Source organism: Cucumis melo, chromosome 2 (assembly GCF_025177605.1).
Source record: "Cucumis melo cultivar AY chromosome 2, USDA_Cmelo_AY_1.0, whole genome shotgun sequence".
Classification (NCBI taxonomy): Eukaryota; Viridiplantae; Streptophyta; class Magnoliopsida; order Cucurbitales; family Cucurbitaceae; genus Cucumis; species Cucumis melo.
In genome coordinates, this window is record NC_066858.1 from 783430 (window position 1) to 805594 (window position 22165).

At 32.2% G+C, this 22165-nt stretch overlaps 4 protein-coding genes and 2 non-coding genes across 8 annotated transcripts; 4 read left to right on the forward strand and 2 right to left on the reverse strand.

Moving 5' to 3' along the window:
• Positions 1–234: 234 nt before the first annotated feature.
• Positions 235–4549, forward strand: LOC103492166 (formin-like protein 11). Its single transcript, XM_008452417.3, has 4 exons — positions 235–2566; positions 2651–2841; positions 2920–3155; positions 3645–4549. The coding sequence occupies exons 1-4, from the start codon at positions 978–980 to the stop codon at positions 4323–4325; spliced, it is 2697 nt and encodes an 898-aa protein (XP_008450639.1). The 5' UTR covers positions 235–977; the 3' UTR covers positions 4326–4549.
• A 196-nt stretch (positions 4550–4745) lies between these two features.
• TRNAG-CCC (transfer RNA glycine (anticodon CCC)) lies at positions 4746–4816 on the forward strand. Its single transcript has one exon. It is a non-coding gene; the product is annotated as a tRNA-Gly (tRNA).
• A 1886-nt stretch (positions 4817–6702) lies between these two features.
• TRNAG-CCC (transfer RNA glycine (anticodon CCC)) lies at positions 6703–6773 on the forward strand. Its single transcript has one exon. It is a non-coding gene; the product is annotated as a tRNA-Gly (tRNA).
• Positions 6774–7043: 270 nt separating this feature from the next.
• LOC103492167 (protein SRC2-like) lies at positions 7044–8187 on the reverse strand. The gene has a single exon (XM_008452418.3). The coding sequence runs from the start codon at positions 8019–8021 to the stop codon at positions 7215–7217; it is 807 nt and encodes a 268-aa protein (XP_008450640.1). The 5' UTR covers positions 8022–8187; the 3' UTR covers positions 7044–7214.
• A 927-nt stretch (positions 8188–9114) lies between these two features.
• On the reverse strand, positions 9115–18780 carry LOC103492168 (pentatricopeptide repeat-containing protein At5g66520-like). 3 transcript variants are annotated; one of them, XM_008452419.3, is made up of 5 exons: positions 18448–18722; positions 13902–14060; positions 11909–12308; positions 10056–10515; positions 9115–9814 (listed from the first exon to the last, which is right to left on the reverse strand). In XM_008452419.3, exons 1-5 carry the CDS (start codon positions 18485–18487, stop codon positions 9494–9496), a joined length of 1380 nt encoding a protein of 459 aa, XP_008450641.2. In that variant the 5' UTR covers positions 18488–18722; the 3' UTR covers positions 9115–9493. The 3 variants fall into 3 exon arrangements, with proteins under 3 accessions (XP_008450641.2, XP_016901005.2, XP_050937217.1); XM_017045516.2 differs by lacking the exons at positions 9115–9814; positions 10056–10515; positions 11909–12308; positions 13902–14060 and adding an exon at positions 16760–17919 and having other exon boundaries at positions 18448–18780; XM_051081260.1 differs by lacking the exons at positions 9115–9814; positions 10056–10515; positions 11909–12308; positions 13902–14060 and adding an exon at positions 16760–18082 and having other exon boundaries at positions 18448–18622.
• Positions 18781–19295: 515 nt separating this feature from the next.
• On the forward strand, positions 19296–21672 carry LOC103492170 (probable methyltransferase At1g29790). The gene is made up of 2 exons (XM_008452421.3): positions 19296–19382; positions 20073–21672. The coding sequence occupies exon 2, from the start codon at positions 20127–20129 to the stop codon at positions 21546–21548; it is 1422 nt and encodes a 473-aa protein (XP_008450643.1). The 5' UTR covers positions 19296–19382; positions 20073–20126; the 3' UTR covers positions 21549–21672.
• The last annotated feature ends 493 nt before the right edge of the window (positions 21673–22165 follow it).

Consider the following 22165-nt stretch of genomic DNA (forward strand, 5'->3'; position numbering starts at 1 on the left):
TGTTCTATCATCAGTCCCTCTCCACTTCTCCATCATGTTTTAACAAAATATCCGAAAAGATACTCGTATATGTATTTCACCCATGTGAAGCCATCCAAACGGAACATATACACTTTTGATACGATTATTAGTTCAAAATTTAAACCGTATAAATGGAAACTTTTTTGTTCTTACACCATACTAAAATTCTTCCTTTCTTAGGAGTATGTTTACTTACATCTCCACCTCCACTTTGTCCCCACCTTTACCTATTTTCTCCCTCTCCTCCTGTTCTCTCTCTTAATTATGAAGTTGGTGAAAACTTATGGCTCCCGTCTTCCTCCATCTGTTTGGCAACTCCATTACAAACAAAGGTCCCACAACATACTTTTTTCTCTTCAATGTCTTGATTCTATCAAATCAACAGTTTTTATTTTATTTTAATATTAATCAACTAAACCCACCCTTCTGTTTACATCTTACAAATCCAACCATTTCAACATTGGATTCAAGTTTTTTATTAAGCTCTAAAAGCAAATCTAATGTATATGATTACCTTCAAAAGGTTCTGAATCACGGATCAAGAAGCAGAGAAAAAGTATGTTTAGCTTTTTTGTAACACAAAGCAGAAGAAACAAAACAAGACCACAGAATGGAGTTTTGAGTTTAGTGAAAGAGAACTTTTCAATGGTTTTTCTGCAGATGAGGATTATGGGGCTAATGACTGCAGAAAAAAATAAAGAGTGAATCGAAAGAAAAGTAAGGAAGGTCAATTTACATACCCAAAAACAAACAACTGCCATGTTCAGAGAGGTTCCTTGGAGTAGCATTAAAGACTCTCTTCTTCTTGTTCTTCTTCTTCCTCTTTGCTATGGAATCTTCCTGCAGTACCCAACATTAGGTTCAATGATGTGAAAAGAACAGACTTTCTTTTTTTTTTTTTTCTTTTTGGAAGATATTCTTGCTTGGGTTTTGATGAGAACTTGATTGAAGAGAAAATGGGTTGTGTTTTGAAGTGTGTTTTCATGATTGTTGTCTTCATTTCAATGCCTTTTTCATTGAAGAAATCTCACATTTTGATTGCTAACTCACTGTTGGATGTAACTGAGAGCTTTAATGTTAACGAGCTAGAGAGAGTTTCAGGGGAAGATGAGAATGGAGGCAATGAGCCTTTCATTTTGGAGAGAGTCAGAGCTCTACTTGGACTTAATCAATTGGGAAATCAAAGCCCATCAGATCTTTCGCCTTCGCCATCTCCGTCGCCCTCGCCATCTCGAGCCACCATTTCTCCTTCTCCTGCTCCAATGGCAGCTCATCGAGTGCACATTCATGAGCATTCTCATCCTCATCAGCTGCGCTTGCATAAGAGCCGACCAAAATACAAACCGAAAAGAAAAGATCCAAGAGAAGGAAGAGTCAGAAAAATTCTTGTTGCAGTTCTTGTGTCTGTAGGAGTCGCCATTTTGTTGTGCTCTATTATTGCCTTTTGGGTCTGCAAGAAGTTCAAAAGTCAGAGAGAGGAATCCATGGAGAAGCTTTCCGTTAAGAGTGAAAGAGAAGATAAGACAGCAAGACCAAAATCTAGCCTTGATCTGTTCGATCTTGGTATGCTAGGTATGGATGTTGAAGAACAGACTCATACTTCTGAAAGTGAGAAGGAGTTATCTGTTCATAAAGAGGGAGAAAGGAGTGAAGAGATGTTGGATTCAGAATTTGATAATGTAAGTGTTTCTTCAACCAAGGAAGTGATGTATGCTCGTGAGGAAGATGATAGTAAATCAATACAATGTGTATCTGATGGAACTCATTCCTCATCTGGGGATAAGGTTACTCCTGTTCAATGTTGTTTATCTGATGACGAGGAATCATTCCATTCTTGTGGTGATTCCAATTTGTCAAATCGTCGCCTTTCAAATGCTTCGGAAACTTCTTCTGCTAATGTGATAACAAATTCTACTTGTTCAGTACCAACTGCGAACTTAGCAAGTAAATTGGAAATACAATGTGATGAATCTAACAAATTATTAACGTCTGACCAGTCTCATCTTGCCCTTTTTCCTTGTAATTCAGAACCCAAAATGCAGATGGTTCCCCATTCTGTTGGCTTCCAAAAGAATGTCGATGTCCCATCTTTATCTCCACCTACTCCACCGCCACCTCCTCCACCGCCACCGCCACCACCGCCTCCTCCTGCAGTCACGGATCGCTGTTCGTTTTCCCTTTCTTCACCCTTTTCAACTGGATCTACTTCTTCTTCTGCATTGTTAAGATCCTCATCTCCGGCATTGTCAGATTATTCTTCCGTATCTCCTATACCATGGAATGATCTGCCATCATCTCAAACCACTACTAAACCTTCATTACCATCATCTGCTATTCCTCCACCCCCTTCTCCACCACCAATTTTGAAAACAAACGCTTACTCTTTCAAAACTCCACCTCCTCCTCCTTCCAAGCTCCCTCAATTCATGTCATTTGGAAAAGAGGCAAATTTAAGGCCAAAACTTAAGCCTCTCCATTGGGACAAAGTAAGAGCTGCACCTGATCAATCAATGGTGTGGGACAAGCTAAGATGGAGTTCATTTGAGTAAGTTCTTGCTCTTGCATATTCGTATTATTTCAATTTTATACAATTGGTTAAAGCTTAGATAGAGTTCATGAAAAAAAACAGGCTAGATGAAGAAATGATTGAGTCATTATTTGGTTACAACCAACATGATCCAATGAAGAATGGTGATGCTAGCAACAAAAGTCCTTCTCCAAGCAAGCATATACTAGAGGCAAAGAGACTTCAGAACCTAACCATTCTCTTAAAAGCCTTAAATCTCTCTACAGAACAAGTTTGTGAAGCCATAGAACAAGGTATGGCTATCTCTAAATAAGAAAAATACTTCAAAATTGTTATTGCAATAATCTAACATTTTTTAATGTGAAAATCAGGGAATGGGCTGCGTTTGAGACAACTTGAAGCACTGGTGAAGATGGTACCAACACAAGAAGAAGAAGCCAAATTGTTAAGCTACGAAGGAGACATTGGTGAATTGGGTTGTACAGAGAAGTTTGTCATAGCAATTCTGAGAATACCATTTGCCTTCCAAAGAGTAGAAGCCATGCTTTACAAAGAAACTTTTGAAGATGAAGTGAATCATCTCAGGAACTCATTTTCCATACTAGAGGTAACAATCGGAACATAAATAAACTAACTCCTTATAAAATCCACTTCCAATTCTATTCCATAACAACAAAAACAGTAACCACAATGAGAGTATACATTGAAAAATCAAACCCACTCTTTCTAATTCTTCTTTCACCTCCATTCTATAACAACAAAAACAAAATAACCAGAGATGCTTAAATGGCATTAATTATTGCAAAATTGAACTTACCCACTCTTTCTAATTCTGATCTAATCTCTATTCTGTAACAACCAAACAATAACTAGAGATGCTAAAATGGCATTAATTAATCATTGCAAAATTGGACTTACCCTTAACCACTCTTTCTAATTTTACTTCAATTTTCTTTACCATAACAACAAAAACAATAACCACAGATGCTAAAATGAGATTACTCATCAGAAAATCCAACCCCCCTCTTTCTATTTCTTCTTTCATCTATGTTCTAGTAACAAAATTGCTAAATCCATTCAATTCCTATTCCATCAGGAGGCCTGCAAGGAACTAAGATCCAGCAGACTCTTCCTAAAGCTACTAGAAGCCGTCTTAAAAACAGGAAACCGAATGAACGTCGGAACAAGTAGAGGAGGCGCACGAGCATTCAAACTCGACGCGCTCCTAAAACTCTCCGACGTCAAAGGCACGGACGGCAAAACATCCCTACTCCACTTCGTAGTACAAGAAATGATCCGGTCAGAAGGGATCAGAGTATCAGGCAGCATAATGGGGAAAATAAACCAAAAAAACAAACCAAGAACAATGGAAGAACGAGAAAACGATTATCGAAGAATGGGATTAGATTTGGTGTCAGGGTTGAGCACGGAACTGCAGAACGTGAAACGAGCGGCGACGATCGACCTGAAAGTAGTAGGGAGTTCGAGGGGGAATTTGAATGAGGGAATGCGGAAAATGGAGGAATTGGTGGGGAAGGAGTACTTGAGAGGTAATTTTGTGGAAACCATGAAAGGGTTTGTGGGTTATGTGAAGAAGAGGATGGAGGAAGTGAAGAAGGATGAAGAAAGGGTAATGGGGAATGTGAGAGAAATCACGGAGTATTTCCATGGAAATGTGAGCAAAGAAGAGACAAATCCGTTAAGGATTTTTGTGATCGTTAGAGATTTTCTTGGAATGTTGGATAATGTTTGTAAGAGCTTCAAGATTGGTTGTTGATTCAAACAATCTTCCCGCCCAATTCAAATTTTCAATTCTTTTTTCTTTTTTGTAAATTGATAACTCCGTCTTTTTATTCATTTATTATTATTATTATTATTTTCAAATTTGAGGTATGGTTGAAGATATTTAGTTATGTTCCGATCGTCAGTAAGTAAGGTGTAACTTGTAACGGAAATTATCTAACATTGTGTTTAATAAAGGTTTTTTAGATCATTGTAACATCATTTCATATGGTCTAATTGCTCCTAGGGGTTCCAAGTATGATCGAAAGTGATCAACCATATATATTATATTATGATACACAAAAAATGGATCGTAAATATAAGCATATTAAATTCATAGTTAAAACATTCAAATTTGAATGAAACATGATCTTCTTTAAATATATTATATAGTTTTGATTTTCAGTCACATATGGCGCATCTAGTGTAGTGGTATCATAGTACCCTCCCACGGTACTGACCGGGGTTCGATTCCCCGGATGCGCATTCTTTTCTTCATTTTCATTTCTTATAATATATATTTATTAATAATTTGTATATTATTTTAATTTTTTTTCTTTTTGGTGGGCAAATCTTTTAAGTGAGATTGTCGAGAATAAAAAAATTGACAAAATATTTATAATATATAGCAATTTTTTTTTAATTCTATCAATGATAGATATTAATATGTTTCTATCAGTCATATTGATAAACAAAAGTTTATTAATATCTCATTTGATAGAATTAAAAAAAAATTGCTTATATTGTAAATATTTGATGAAAATGGTAGTAAATTACACTTTGAAAATGACAAAAGTAATATAAACGATAAATTGAAGGTAGAGAAAACGGAGAAATATGAGAATGAAATTGAGTAAAAATCGATTCAATTACTTACATATCTCTTATAATTGTTTGATTTTGGTTTTGTTTCCTTTTACGCTTAAAGACATTTAAAATTTGAGACTTTAATATTTGCAAGTTAAGGGTGGAAGTTTTTTTATGGATTATATACTAGAAAATGTTTTTCAAAAATATATTTACTTTTAAACGTTTTCTTTAAAATGAGTTTAAATTTTAAATAAATGTATACTTGGTTAGATTTTTTTTATAAGTGTTTACATACATGATTTTATTTAAAAACATTTTTTCTCAAAATTTGGTTTCGAGTGTTATCTTTAAAATGAATTATTTTGCGATCTTTTTTTAAAAGTTGCCGAACACTTCAATTTTTTTAAAATTATTTTTTTCAAATTTAAACACTTTAAAAGGCAAACCCAAATCCAATAATAAAGCGTAAAACTTCATTCAACAAAAATTTTGAATCCACATTCTGTATAAATGTGTACCTAACTTGGCATAAACATTTTTTTCTTCTCTTTTCTAAGATACATTTACACAATAAATATAATATTAATAAAATTAAATTAAGGAAGTAAAATTCACCTTTTCATTTCATTTTTAGAAAGTAACAAATAAAAATAACAATAATAACAATATAAACAAAACCTTAGTAAAGTTTACAAAGATCGCTAAGAATATTAACGATCTTTAGACAATCAAATTCAACGAGTGTCTAATTTGAGGAAGTTATGCTATGAAACTCATTACAAATAGTTTTCGACAAGTCATTATGTCTTAAGATATATCTATAGCTAGCAATACGAATATAATCGAGGTATATCTTGCCTTCGTTACATTTTGAATTCAAATTTCTTCAATAACTTTAAAAAATGAGACATTTAAAGTCTAATAGAAGGATTAACGTCTTTATGAAATTACCCGAAGTACCAAATATTTAACCTAACCCTATTTTTTTTCCCTTACATATTTTATAATCTTATATATAACTAATGAAAATTTTGATGCTTCCTAAAGTTTCTTCGGTGACCATGAAGTGACTGTAGATAGATCAGATTTAAAATACCATATCACATCGTGAACATCATTATACATATACTAATTATGAAATTTAATTCTTTAATATTGTACATAACACACTTGACTTTGGTTTTACATTCATCTACTTGTGGAAGAAAAAAACATAATCACAACATTGTTCCAATCCAACTCGAGTGAATTATCATAAACAATGAAGAAATTAAAATTTTAGGTAGTAAATTTTTTTACAAAAATACTAAAATAAAAACGTATTATTTAATAAACACTAAATACGTTATTGTTGGTACTACCGATCTCAAAATTAAAAATTTTATTTTTTTGCCCCACATATTATAAAAAAAAAAAACATATTTGTTATCACTTTTGAACTACTATTTATTTAATTTCTAATTTAAATTTTATTGGTTTGTATTGTTTGAATATATTAATCCATAATTTATTAAAAAAGTATATCAAATATTACTGAAACGACGACGTTCTGAAGCACATTAGCGCATCTAGTGTAGTGGTATCATAGTACCCTCCCACGGTACTGACCGGGGTTCGATTCCCCGGATGCGCATTTTCTATTTGTTTTACTAAAAATCACTTTCTAATTTACCAAAATCATTTTGGATCATTACAAAATGTTTAATAAATCTTTTCAATCAAAGTATATTTCATATTTATAACATTGTATACTAACAAATATAATAAAAAATATTTTAATTTTATTTTACTCAAATAATTTTGACAGTAGCATATCGTTTAGTCAAACGAAAGAAACTCAGATGAATATTTTAACAATTTTTTATTTATTGAAAGAAATGAAACAAATTTTAAGGCAATTAAAGAAGTTGAAATTATAGTAAAATAATTGATATAATTTTGTTTCAAACAAAGAATATGAAATGGAGTCCATGAGAGAACTCCACTTTCAAATTACAATACTTTTCCATATATTTATTATTATGTCACCTCTCCCACCGCCGTCGTCATTTGCCGCCACCGCCATCGATGTTTCTCAAACGTCCGGTATCACAGTTCCGACCAACCACCAACCAACCAAACCGGCTGCGACCCCCGCTCCCCCTGCCATTACTTTACCGCCACCGGTCTTCTTCGGCTTCTTCGGTGGCTGCATTGGCTGATATCCATACCCCGGAGGCGGCGGATATCCACCCGAATGCGACGCTGGATACGCCCCCGGCGGCGGAGCGTAAGGATATCCACCGGGTGGCGGCGGGTATGCATCTACCGGTGGTGGATATGATGAACTAGGAGCAGGAAATGTCGACCGATAAGCCATTACTGGCGGTGCCTTCATCCCCTTCTCATCGTACTGCTCGGCCGAATGCGGCGGGAGTGGCGGCAGCGACTCAACGTTATATTTTTCCCCAAATTTATAAGCCAAATCCAAAGTCCCCTTCTGTTTCCCATTCGACAATCGAACACTATAACTACCAAATTTCTCCTTATTACCGGTGTCATCGCCGCCGCCCTCACGTTGAACAATAGAATCAAACAACTCCTTGATTTGAACATAAACAACTCCAATTTCTCGATCTCCCAAACTCCGATCAGAGAGAAGCTTGATCTTGAGGGTAAGGCGATTGTCGTGAACGGCGGCATCGTCGACGGTGAAACTCATGGGGAAATTCCAATTGGGGTTGGGGCCGGCGTCTTTGTCGACGGTGGTTTTTTGTTTTTGGTTGTTTAAATGGTCACCGGAGATAGAAACGACGGCGTAAACGTCCATTTTATTGATGAGATTAACGACTCTGAGATCATTAGCTTTGATGATTCTGATTTCCAATGACCGAACTTCCATTTTTTGGGGCAAACGGTGGCAGGGGAGAGAATTTTGGGATTGAAAATTTGAAGGATTTAAGAAAATTTGAAGGATTTAAGAAAATTCGATGATGGCTATTATTGGAATTTTGTTATCGCCATGGAAATCTTCATTTCATCTCCATCGTCCAATTATAACGATCAACTTTACGCGTTTTCATCACCTCTAATTTTCAAACCTCTTTTTCCAATTTCTAATTTTGTTCGTTGTGTTTATCTATCACATTCCTCATCTCTCTCGTTATCATCTTTGACCATTTTGGAAAAGCTTTTTTTTTTTTAATTATAATTTTTTTTTTTGCTTTTTTAACTTTAAAATATAAATTTTCTTTTTGTTAAATATAATTCACAATTTTTTTTAAAAAAATAAATATAAAAAGTTGACAAATTATTTATATCACATAAAACAAAATTGTTACGATGTTTATATACTAAATTTAAAATTGTTACTATTTTATTTTGAGATTTGAATTTTTGTTGAAATTTGGGTTATAGGTTATACGATCTATAATTAGTTTCGTTTTAAATCAATATTAAAAACGTACCTATTGATCAATATGATATAGATCTAATTAAAGCAAAACTAAAATCTTTAATTCTATAACACTTTTAAATTTATTGCAAAATAATGATTTTCAAAGGCACACCATAGTCTAATTCTAAGGTTAATTAAAGTTATCTTGGTTGAATATATAGTCAAATAAAATATGAAAAAAAAAATCATTTTAGTCGTTAAATTTTGGAAGAATATGTGGTATTTGGTTTCTGTGTACAAAAAATGAATCTTTTTAGTTCTTCGTCTCGTATGAATCGATCAATTTGTTTTTTGAGTTTTTAAAATTTACTTTTTCAACTCCTGGACTTTTTAAAATAGGTTTAAAAGTTCATAGATTTAATTTTTGTTTGATTTTTTTAAAAAATAACTCTACAACATTATTTAAAATTGAAAAAGAAAACCCAATTAGAGAGATAATATAACTTTTAGAAATTATTCTTCTAAAATTCTAGGAATAACAATATAAAATTTTACAACTCATTAAGCAAAGCACATATTAATCAAAACTTGAAAAGTAAAAAAGTAATTCTTCCATATGCAATATCATAAACTCATTAAATTATCAAAGTGAGCTTGTCATAGCATTAATTACAATAATTTTTTTCTCTAGAGGTCAAAAGTTCAATCTCCACCCTGAGTTGTTGTACTAACTAATATATTAACACTTAAAAGATGGGTATTCATATAATTATTCTATGCTTTTTTTTTCTAATTAAAAATGAGTACTTTAGGTTTTTCCTTTTAAGAGAACATATATAAATCTATTGATAATTATTATTATACTTATTTAGAAAAGGAAAAAAATGGTTTCTTCTCATAATAATTTTCTAACAAATTAAGGAGGAGAGAACTATAATTATAAAATATCCCAAATCTGCCTTTTAATTAGAAAATTATCATATTCTCCACAAACCCTCCAATAAGCCCACACTACTTTGATCTTGTGCTTGAAATTTCATCCCTTTATTGTTCCCTCCCTCATCCCCCAACAAATCTAGTGTCATCTTCTTCCTAGCCGCTTCCACGAGCGACGACGGCTGATCGAACACTCCATTCATCATCGGAATGTCGTTGTTGACGATCATCATCTCCATCTCCATTGCTTTTCCCTTTGAAGGTAGTTGGGATAACATATTTTCTTGTGGACACCTTTGCAAACAGTTGGTGGCCAATAGCCCACAAAAGGAAGAAGGAGCCATCGTTGTAACAAAACCCTTCTGTGTTCAAATAAGTAAACCATCTAAATCAACAGTTGTCTGATTTGGTCATCTTTAGTTTTAATAATAATTCAGCTTATTTTCTTTGATCAATCTTTTTAAGTAATGAGCAAAAACTGATTTTTCAAAATTTCAAAACTTGGTTTTTAAAGATATAGTAGAAAACAATTTTAACAAAGTAACAAACTTATATTTTTAAACTTTTGAATTCTAAGAGTAGTACTGTGTTGTTGTTCTAGACCTTCTCATGGATCATGGATGAGTTGAAACAAGGAGCACTGGAGTTTCCACCGCTGCTAACAGCAGCTCCCATCTGCGCCGCCTTCTGCAACAGAGCGGTAGCGGACATGAGAGCGGAGGAGGAGGGAAAGAGATGGTTGTCGTTTTGAAAGGTGGTGGTGGTGGTGGTGGAGTTGTTGGAAATGGAAGATGAAAACATGGATCCAGCAGATAGGTTTAAGGGCTTTGGAGGAATGGGCATAAGGTCGTGGGGCAGCGTTGTTAATGGCAGCGGAAGGATGCTGGGTCGAGAGAGAAGATGAGAAAGAGGTTGGGGTTGAAAGGAAGGTCCATTGTTAATGGCTGTGGAAGAAGCTGCAGCTGCCATTGTTGTTGTTGATCCTTGATGAGCAATGAGTAATTTGTTGTGTTCTTCTGCTAAGGCATCACAAAATGCTCTATGGGTGATAAAGCTATCTCTTCTGAAGAAAAGAAAAGAGAGAAATACATTATGTTTAATTAACTTTAATATTATGATCAGCAAAAAGACAAATGTAAATTTTTAACTTAATAAATGGTAATTAATTAGAAAACTCCAATTTTAATCAACTTGGATTAGTATTTTGTTTTGTAACTAAACCAATCCTACTAAGCTTATAATATTTAGTTAATTTAATTTATATATTCTTAATAAACTAAACTTTAAAAAATATTTTATTCTCTCAATTTGCATTAAAATATTATTCCATTTGTTCTTATCAATAGAGACTTTGTTTGTTTTCATTTTTTTCCTCTGACGTACTATATTCAATTTTAAATACATAGTTTTATGACATCTAAATTTATATAAAAACATACAAATATATATATATATATATTAATTAGACAATTTATTTGACGATGCAACATTTAAGTATTAGAAAAACTCGTAAGATATTAAATAATAAGTAAGTAACTATCGTAAATTGAACATATAATATCTTATTTATTTATCAACTTAGTTCACTTTATTTATCGGTAGGTCAATTTAGGATAGTTAAATTATTTATGGTATGTTTTAGAAATATTCTCAAGTATTGTTTAATTTAAAATAAGTTATTTTGAAAAAAAGAAATGTTAGAGCCTTTGACAACTACTTAAAATAATTTTTGAAGTGTATTTTCAATAGACTTTTTTCCAAAAGAATTTAAATAAATAAAATAGTTTTTTGGAAAACATTTTTTCTTAAGTTAATCTAAGGAAACTCTATTATTTAGATAGAAGATTGATATTTACTTAGTCTTCGAAGTTTTAGAAACGTTCATTAATTAGGTCCAGAAACTTTTAGTTTTATACTTAATAGGGTTTTTATCAAAATTTAAATATTTTTAAAGAATTTGTTAATGTATAAATGAGATATAAATTTGAATTATTCAATTTTGTATCAAAGTAGATCGTTTAATTTAAAAAAAAATTGAAACTTTAGGCCCCGTTCCTCTATGGTTTCTAGTTGTTTAAAATCCAGCCTATAAAATCATTCATCTAACTCGTTTCTTACTTTGTTATGTACATTTTACCGTTATTTTTTTATAAAAAAAAAAAGCAAGCAAATTTTAATTTGAAAACTAAAAAAACTTTTCTTTTTCTTTTTTAAATTTGACTAATTAACAATTCAACTCTTTTATTTAAATAAAGATGCACGAATAACGATAGGAAATTGATTTTTTTAATAAACGTATTTTTGAAAAAATAAAATAAAATAATTACCAAACGAAACATGAAAAAGTAATAAACAGAAATGATAACGCGAAAGTAATTTAGATAATCTAAAACATTATGTTATGTATATATAGATATGCTTTTGGTGAATGCAAAAAGAAAAAATATATATATAACCTGGAAAAGATAGTGCCACAGTCGCATTTGTATTCCTTGGATCCACATGCTTTGGTATGAGCTTTCAAGTCAGATTGAACAGCATATTTCTTCGAGCATTTCTCACATTTCCACTTCTTCTCCCCATGCTTTCTGCTGAAGTGTTTCTTGATTCCCGTCAGGTCTCCCAGTGCCCTACCTGGGTCGTGGTGGACGCACGACGCTTCCGGGCACACGTACACCTTCCTCTTCGTCTCGCTCCCGCTCGTCCTCTGCTTCAACTTCCATGGTAGGTTATGCCCTCTTCTGTGTAGTTGCAAGTTCTGATCTCTTTGAAACCCTTTGTTACATATTTCACACATGAATCGATTCGTCGCCATTAGGGTTTCCGGAGATAATGCTACCACCTCCGCATCCGGAACTACATTCATGAACATAATCTCATCTTGAGAAGTCATGCATACATATACATTGAAAATCTCACGACGGATCAACACATATATATATCTTCTAAAGATACAATCTATCACTCCACTCGTTGCTAATGGTAAAGTGTTTATCATCCTACTAGTGTTTTTCTCAATTGATTTCCCACATCTCACATACTCGAATACAAAACTATTACATTCAGTAAGTAATTAATAACTAAATATTCAAAATTCGACAAATTTAAACTAAGCATATTTCATTTCCATTTCTTACCGTATAGTTTCTTCTTCTTTTTTTTTTTTTTGAAAAAAAAAGAAAAATTCAAAAACAAAAAACAAGTTTTAAAATTATTTATGTAATTAGTTTTACTTTTAGTTTTTGAAATTTATATGTTTTCCCTCAAATTTTAAAATTATATTTTCACAATTTCTTTATAATATTAAAATTTGAGAAAGTATGAATTTCTTATTCTTTTTTCTTTTAAAAAATTTATCTAATTTTTTACAACATTAATAGAAAATTTTCCAAATGATCAAACTTCACTTGAGACCCAAAGCTCAATTTCTGACCTACTTGTTATAATGTTAATTAAATACAATATTTTATATTTTTGTATAATATATAATATTTAATTATTCTTGTTAAATTCAAAAAAAAAAAAAAAGTTCATAAGTTTTTGAGGTAATTTATGTAAATAGGCACAAATATATAAAACCATTTCTCATTAGGTCATCAATCAAGTAAAATAGTATTTGTTCTTTTTTTTTTAATATAAAAAAATTAGGATATTTTTTGAAAAAAAAACAAAAAGAAAAATCATTAAAAAGTAAAATGATGAAAGATGGGAAAAGTCCAAACAGGACATATCAATCATTGTAATCCTCCTCTCCAATAATTGATGTCCTCTTCCAACTACACACATTTTTTAAATTAATTTGGTCTTTTATTTTATTTTTTTTTTGTTTTCTGCCCTCCAAAATTATTTTCAAAATTCAATCCAAAACTTTCAAATTTCAAATTTATTTTTCAAAAAAAAAAAAAAAAATCCTCTTGTTCAAACCCCAATTATGATTATTTTAGCTTTTTTGGAATTCACATCAAATCTTTTAACATATCGATCTAATCTTCTAGAACTATTTTCTAATTTTATGGAAAAATCATTTTAGAGTAATTAGAGTTCAAAAAATAAAATAATATACTTTTAAACAAAAATAAAACAAATCTATATTAACAATAATAATATAAATTTTAATTTAATTTCTTAGAATAAAAAATAAAAGAAAATTGTTTTTTTTTATAATGATTAAATAATTTAGATCATTTATAAATCAAACCAACAAAATTTATATTTAGAATTTAGTCTCTCGGTGTTAGTTTCGAGTATTTGTAAGGGTCGATCAAATTTAGTTTTCGTAAATAGTTCTTTGACTTCATCAAATTATTCGAATTATTAATACAAAATTCTAAATTTCTATAAGCAATAAGATCAAATTTACGATTTGATCATGAGAATTTTGTCAAACTATATAAACTATTTACGGAGTTTACTCGAACTAAAAGAGCGAAATTATGGAAAAAAAGTAACCTGGAGTTCCTGGCAAGTTCCTCTTCTTCTTGGGAACTACAAGCTGAGGTTGTTGTTGTTGTTGTTGTTGATGATGATGAGATTCAAAGCTTCCATTAATGAACTGATTCTCTAACTTCTCAGCATCAGACACAAAGCTCCCACCATCATCAGAACACCCTGAGATTTTGGACATTGAAAGAAAAATGAAAGAGAGAATAAAACCCTAAAAATGATGTACTAATTAACTTTGTCTAGTGAATTTGGGTTTGGATGTTAGGGTTTAGTGGAAGAGAAAAGGAATGATTTTGGTTTCCATTTTTGGTGAAGAGAGGAAGCTTTTCTTCATGGGGATGATGGAAATTAATTAGAAGAAGGAAACAAGAAAGAAAGAAAGAAAGAAAGGAAGAAATGAAAATGAAAAAAAAAAAAGGATCTTTATTTGGCCTGCCCATTAGGGAATTTATAATAATATTGGGTTCCAAAGCTTTTGCCCCTAATCTTATTGAGAATTCTAGGAAATGCCACTAATCCTTAGTTTGTATAATTTCTATTATTGTTTTATCCTTTTAATTATTAGGGAAAACTAAGGGATATGCCACTTTAATAATCAAACAATAATTGACACCCTATTTGAGTTTTGTTAAATTTAATTAATTTGAGCCTATATGGTTGAATCTTATATATAAAACTCATTTTGGATTGATTGTTGTGATAATTGTTGATGCCAAAATTTGAGCGAGAGAAACATACATGATCTCGTGACATTAGTGGCGAATTTATTTGAAGGGATGAAGAGAATCTATACACTGATGTCGTGTTCGCCACAAAGACACTATTGCTTAAGTTAGAGAGTGAAAGAATATCAAAGTTATAGAGTTTGAGAGTAAAATTCAACTAATTACCTTATATATGGAACGTTATAATAACATAAATATTTTTATAGCAGTTGACCTAGGTCTTCTTTTAATTTGTTTTTCTTTAGAATTCGATATTATTTGATAAGCTAATTGGATCATAAGCGAAACTCTTGAGCTTAATAAGAGTAGGTTGGGCACACTCTGCGCGAAAGTTAGGCTCTTCTCATTTATAACCTTCAAGGCCTAGGAGGTGGTTGACCTCAACCTAGAGAACGATGTCAAAGATCGAAGAAGCTTGAGTCAAGGGCTCAACTCATGTCTTGTGCGAAACTTGGACTCCTCTCGACCTCGACATTCAAGACCAATGATGTAGTCAGCCTAGGTTGAGACCAAGAGGGAGTTTGGCCATAATCGATACGTTTTGGTTTGATTTAAGTCTAAAATTAATACTCGATTATTTAACAAATATATATATATATATATATATTAAGTTGACCAATTTTACAGTTCATCTTTCAAGAAACATAACATTAACACAAACCACCAACAATAATTAGATAGTAGAAAGTCATCTAATTAAGAACAAAAGAGCCTAACATTAACACAAACATTCAACCCAAATCATCTTCCCCAAGAGGAGAAGACTCACTCACATCCACATAAAGAGCCTCAGCTTGATTAGATCAGAAAGAGTGTGAGGAAATTTATCAAAGCAAGATCATTTCTCTGCACTTGAAACTAAACCAAATATGTTATAGACAACGAACTTTAATTACGGTCGATTAGTTAATCATTTTCAAAATTTACACGCTTCACATTTTTCTTAAGTAAAAACGACAAATGAATTCTAAGCCAAATGACAAGACAAAAAGAGTTCTTAAGAACTATTTCTTTTAAGTAAACAAAATTTGTTGTTATTATATATTAGGCTAAAGAAGTACGGAAATAATTGAACAACACTTCCAATATTTGGAGAGCCGGAATGTATTAGGATTACTAGGAATATAGAAGTGTTGGAAAACATGAATAATATAATCGAAGACAAAACGAAAATGACGTTGCAAAGAGAATTGAATTAACAATTGTCGAAACAAAATGAGTTTTATGTTACAATTCGAACCTAAAACGATCCATCGAAATATGAATTTTTTAATACATTACAACCCAACCATGTGTTACGGGCCACCATGAATCCATTTGAATTTAGCAGTGACATCAAATGTCTGTTATTAAAATTATGGCTGACGACACATAAGCAAGGGATATTGATCTTTAATCCAAGTAAAAGGACAAGCAATATCAACCAATAAAACTCGACAAGTCCAAAGATTTTATGACAATAAAAATGCCAAGAAAGAACAAAAGTGTCTATTTTCCCCATTCTTTGACCAAACCTATGAGAAAATTCATAGGATTATCAGAATATTCACTAAAACATGGGATATATAAAGGAATCAAAAGCATAGTTACTATCCAGGATTTCTTTTTTCTTTCTAAGTTATGATGTTGGTTGTTTTAGTATATACTTTGTTAAACATTCAACTTTCTTTTCTATGTTATTATGTATAGTTGGTGTCGAATAAGTCTATTTTCTTTTTTCTTCCTTACTTAAGTTGAAGTCTCCAAATATATCTTCTAACTTAGGAAAATTATTTTTAAATGACAAAATTATTGAAAGTATTTACAAATTTTTCCTACCCTTTCCCAAGTCTTTAATTTTCTCCAAGTTGGTGTTGAGTACTTGATTACCGTTTGATTGATATTTGTTAAGGAACAAACGTAAAGGGACGACGATACATGAAGAGGATTATTATTTTTTAGAAATCATAATGATCTAAAATGAAGATTTAAATCACTGCACCATTCTTGGTTTCCATAAAATAGCTTCGACTTAACGATAGTTTTGAAATGTTAAAGGTCAATTGTAATGCTCCAAAAGATTAGGAAGGATAGAGGTAATTTTTACAACTTAGCAATCTTTTAAACTGAATTTTATGGGCAAAACAATCACAAGAAGCATTAGGAAAAAGCTGAGGTGATATTTTCTTTACCAATAATCATTACATGAACACTCTCCACTACCAAAATGATGGAAACGATTTCTATCTCTTACAATGATTTGTCGTTGAAAAACCTTAGAAACAAGCTTCAAAGCTTGGTGACAGTCCTTACAAACCCTCAAATTTTTAGTAATTCTAAGAATTTTTCCTGCTTTAGTTTTAAGCAACCCAAAAGCAATAGCCAGTTTCTCACTATGGTAATAAACAGGATTATCCTTCTCTTCCTCAATTTCATTCTCTGCTATATATCCTTCATTTTTTATACATTCTAACATCTCATTAAGTTTATCATATATTTCCTTTGCTTCAGGATGATTCCTTCCACCTGCTATAAATTCATACACCACACCTTCCAATTCAATCATGGAAACTCCAGCAGCCTTCTTCACTTCTCTATCATTCATTAACTTTCTTACTTCTGCAACGCCTTCCCATCTCCCCGCCTCGGCGTATAGATTTCCCAGTAGTACGTATCGCCCGCTATTTGTAGGCTCTAGTTCTATTACTCTCTTCCCTACTTCCTCTCCCAACTCTATGTTCCCATGAATCTTACAAGCTCCAACAAAAGCACCTAACACACCTACGTCAGGACTCATGGGCATCTCATCTATGACCTTCATTGCTTCCTCTAGCAACCCGGCTCGCCCGTATAAATCAACCATGCATCCATAATGCTCGGTTCTGGGTTCAATACCGTAAACTTGAGTGAAACGATTGAAATAGTGTTGACCCTTTTCGACTAAACCAGAGTGAGCACAAGCACTAAGTACATTAAGGAAAGTTATGTTGTCTGGTTTCACCATTTTGGTTTCCATCTCTTTAAAAAGTTCTATAGCAGCCTCTCCTTTCCCATGCATAGCCATCCCTCCAATCATACAATTCCATGAAGAAATCCCTTTTTCAGGCAAATGAACAAACACTCCATAAGCACAATCCAAACAACCACATTTACAATACATATCAATCAATGTAGTTGCAAGTTTTGAATCAAATTCAATCCCGTTTTTCTCAATATATCTATGTATCCATTTCCCTTGCTCAAGTGCTCCTAATCCTGTACAAGCTGATAACATACTAGCAGCCACAAATTTCTCCAAAACAACTTTCTCTAATCTCATCCTATTAAACAAACCAAACGCTTCGTGAAACCTATTGTTTTGAACAAAACAAGAAATCATAGCATTCCAAGAAGCAGAGTTACGTTCAGGCATCGACTCGAAAACTCGTAAACTTTCATCCACATAACCCAATTGAGCATACCCAGTTAGCAAAGTAGTCCAAGCTACAACATCAGGTAACTCAATACAATCAAACACCCTTCTAGCCTCTTCCAAGGATTGAAAATTAGCATACATATGAATCAAATTGTTCTGACAAAATCTATCTTTTGTAAAACCAAATTTAACAACATGGGTATGAATTTGTTTCCCTTCTTCAACAGAATTATCAATACAACAAGCACGAATTACAGAAGGGAAAGTGAATTTATTGGGAAAGACAGAGTTATGAAGCATTTGCAAATACAAAAGTAAAGAAGATTTAGGGGAATTGAAGTGTAAGTAAGCTCTAATTAAAGTATTGTAGATAAAAGCATCTGGGTAAGGGATTGAATTGAATAAAAGAAGAGCATAGTGAAGATCTCCATACTTGGAAACAGCACAGAATTTGATGAGACGGCCAATTGCATTGTTGTCTGTAGAGAGGCCAAGACGGATGATTTGGGAGTGAAATTGCTTAAGTTCAGACATTGATGAACATGAGTTGAGGGCCTGGAAAATAGGTGATGGGTTAAATTTTGGAGAGTTGGGAAGAAATGGAATGGGATGAAGGGGAAGAAGTGAACCCATTTTTTGGCCTGAGAATAGCTTCACAAATTCTCTTCAAAGAAGAGGGAGAAAAAGTATACTAAATGGATAAACCTCCTCTCACTTGGGCCTCAAAAATCCTAAATCTTAACTAAATAAATTCACAAATGTCTGATTCGTTGTCTCATTGTTGAAGGAGGATTTATAAACCTTCGTCTAAAGATGACAACTTTACCACTTAACTAACTATTGCTATCAATATTAGCTCGAATTCTGAGATCAATACTAAATCTAACTTAATTAATGCTTCTATACAAATCTAATAGTATATGTGGAGACTAAAAAATGCACCTTTGTGGTTCAATCTTCACCCATCTCTAAAATTATTAAACTCAATATATATATATATACACACACACACACACATATATATATTCCACTAGAATTAAAGAAACCCATTATTTATTTTCATGGGATTCCCCCAACATGGAGATTTGTGATGAAGAAGCAAGTCAATCAATTAATTAACTGATAATTTGAATTCTCATGAATTTGAGGGAAAAACTAAGTGTAAAGTAAAAGGGTAGCTTAATTTCTAAGAATTTCCAGCTCTTAAAAAAGAAAGAAAGAAAAAAAAAAACTCATCTTATGAATACTGATTTGAACTAATTTAGATCTGAATCGAAACAAAAAAAGGTCTCTTTTCTTCCTCCAATTCAATTTCTCATGATCTCCATTTTCTTGAAGATTTTCCATCTGAGTTTGAATGAAATTTAGGTAAGAAATTAAATTCCTCAACTTTCATCTTTCAACCAATTTTTAGTATTCATTGCTTTAATTATGCAATTTTATTTTCCTCTCATTTTCTTTGAGTTTTATTTTCATGGTATTTCAACCAAATCATTTGATGTATTCATTTGTTTTTTAGGTTTAAATTTGTTCTTTGTCTATATTTTCTTTCATTTTGATATAAATTTACCATTATCGTTTTGAATAAAACCAAGTCAAGGTTTCAAACCTAAGAAGTAATTGTTAGATTGTATTCTCGAAAAAGAAATTACTAAAAATAATTCAAATGTTTATTTAACAAAAGTAAATTTTTTTTAACGATGCTTAACCGTGGAAAAGTTTATCGAATACGACTTTAGTTTTTTATTATCATTTTATTAGAACATGTATCATTTTTTTTAAAAAAGTTTTTACCAACTATCTTTTTTAGTTTTGAAATCTTCTTTGACTTTTGAAAACATCTCCAAAACACTAAACAAAAGAATAATACGTGAAATCTGTGTTTAAAAATTTGATTTTCGAAAACCAAATAGTTATTAGATTACAACTTTTGTATAGTCCAAACAAGAATTATATACACGTGTGCGTGCGTTGAATAGATATTAAATTTTGTTTCACGATGGAAGGAGTTTAATATGAAGATTTTTCAAAATTTTCCTTTTTTGTTTGTTAATTAAGGTGACAAAATTTGAGAATTAAATAGCAAAAGGAAGAAACCTTTGCAAGAACAAAATGAAGAAGCTGTTCCACACCAAAGGCAGGCTAGGAAGAACAATGGGTTGCCTTCAAATTCTATTAATAGGACTTGTTATCATCATGACCACATTGAGTCTCTTCAAGTTCTACTCAGCTGGATTTATCTTTCACAAGGACGACGTTTGCCGATACTTCTACACCACGACGAGGCACGTCTACGAAGAAACCTTCGATGCAAAAGCGTTATCCAACCGAGTTGAAGAAGTTTTAGATCAGCTAGAAAGTTTACAAGAGAAACTCGAATCCGCGGTCGAAGAAATGGAGAAGAATAAGCAAGTGTTGAACAATGGGAACATCAGAATGATTGAGCATAAAAAGTACTTAGAAGATGAAGTGATTAAGCCTCTTTATAATGCTCATATTGCTTTAAGGCAAATAAGATTACCAAAAGTTGATAAAAATGGTCAAAATTCTTCTACTATGAAAGAAGAGCCTTTGATCAACAATTTTGTGGTTGAGGAAATAAGAAAATATATTTCTCCAAAGAAAAGTAGAATTGGGAAACTCAATATGTATATGACTGAGAATATATACAACACAATTGGACATGCTTGTGTTCTGTATAAGAAAGAATTGGAAGATTATATGGATTATGATATTGGTTCATATTGTAAAGATGATTGGAATCTTGCTCAGAAACTTATGCTCAATGGTTGCGATCCATTGCCTCGTCGACGGTGCTTGACAAGAGCGTCGAAGGTCTACCAAAAGCCGTATCCATTGAACGAATCGCTATGGAAGACGCCAGACGATCGGAACGTAAGATGGAGTAACTATCAATGTAGAAACTTTTCTTGCTTGTCTAGCAAAAATCCCAAAAGGGGATACAACAAATGTAGTGGTTGTTTTGAAATAGAGAAAGAGAAGCTCAAATGGGTCATTAGCAATAGCTCTCTCGCTGTCGATTTTGCGATATCGGATGTTCTAGCGATCAAGCCGGGGGAGATTCGGATCGGGTTGGATTTCGGGATCAGCACGGGGAGTTTTGCGGCGAGAATGAGAGAAGAGAATGTGACAATTGTGACTACAGCTTTGAACCTTGGAGCTCCTTTCAATGAATTTATTGCTTTAAGAGGTTTGTTTCCTTTGTATTCGACATTAAACCAAAGACTTCCTCTGTTTGATAACACAATGGATTTGATTCACACAAGTGGTTTCATGGATGGTTGGCTAGATATGTTGTTGTTGGATTTCATACTTTTCGATTGGGATCGTGTTCTACGGCCGGGAGGATTGTTATGGATCGACCGATTCTTTTGCGATCGAAAGGATCTCGACGATTACATGTACATGTTTCTGCAGTTTAGATACAAGAAACATAAATGGAGTATTGCTCCTAAATCAAAAAATGAAGTCTACCTTTCTGCATTGTTGGAAAAACCTCCAAGGGCAATATGATTATATGTATTCACAATAATTTGTTTTGGTTTTTGATCACTTTCATTCAGTCTAAACTCTTCACTTATTACATTATTGTTTCAAACTCACATAAGAAATTATATTGTTTTTGCCTTGATTGATATTTATTCAACTTTAATGACATGTTTAGTACATGGGTTGGCTTCGTGGGAGTGAACATATCAGAAAAAATGTCAAAAGATCAGGTTGTCGTGTGAGATTAATCGAAGTGCACATAAGTTATTTCAAACATTCACAAATATATAAAGAAAAAGACATGTCTAATGGAGACCAAAGTGGTTATTAGTGGTATATATAAATTTTCAAAGAAAGTAAAATGGTTTGAAAAGTGGAGTGACCAAATTATATTATCAAATGAATGAGAATGCTAATTGGATACCAATTGTGTGGTAATAAAAGAAATTAAAAGAGTATTAAAACACTTCCTTTTACTAATTAATTCAAAAATCTATGCATTTTCCTACACAACTATTGGCTTTTGTTTAATTGACATTTGTTTAAAGTTTTGAAGTGTATTATTATTTCTACAAAACAAATGGGTGTTGTGTGTAATGCACACTCCTCTTTCTTTAAAATTTAGAAAAGTATAACACTTT

Bases quoted from the DNA above. Each gene is read 5' to 3' on its own strand.
- LOC103492166 (XM_008452417.3), top strand. From the start codon at position 978: ATGGGTTGTGTTTTGAAGTGTGTTTTCATGATTGTTGTCTTCATTTCA. The intron at 2,842-2,919 runs GTATGGCTATCT...TGTGAAAATCAG, and splicing joins TTGTGAAGCCATAGAACAAG to GGAATGGGCTGCGTTTGAGA. The intron at 3,156-3,644 runs GTAACAATCGGA...CTATTCCATCAG, and splicing joins ACTCATTTTCCATACTAGAG to GAGGCCTGCAAGGAACTAAG.
- LOC103492167 (XM_008452418.3), bottom strand. From the start codon at position 8,021: ATGGAAGTTCGGTCATTGGAAATCAGAATCATCAAAGCTAATGATCTC.
- LOC103492168 (XM_008452419.3), bottom strand. From the start codon at position 18,487: ATGCAATTGGCCGTCTCATCAAATTCTGTGCTGTTTCCAA. The intron at 14,061-18,447 runs GTATGGAGATCT...CCAAAATCTCAG, and splicing joins AAATTCTGTGCTGTTTCCAA to GGTGTTCTGATGATGGTGGG. The intron at 9,815-10,055 runs GTCTAGAACAAC...ATTTGAACACAG, and splicing joins CATCCATGATCCATGAGAAG to AAGGGTTTTGTTACAACGAT.
- LOC103492170 (XM_008452421.3), top strand. From the start codon at position 20,127: ATGAAGAAGCTGTTCCACACCAAAGGCAGGCTAGGAAGAACAATGGGT.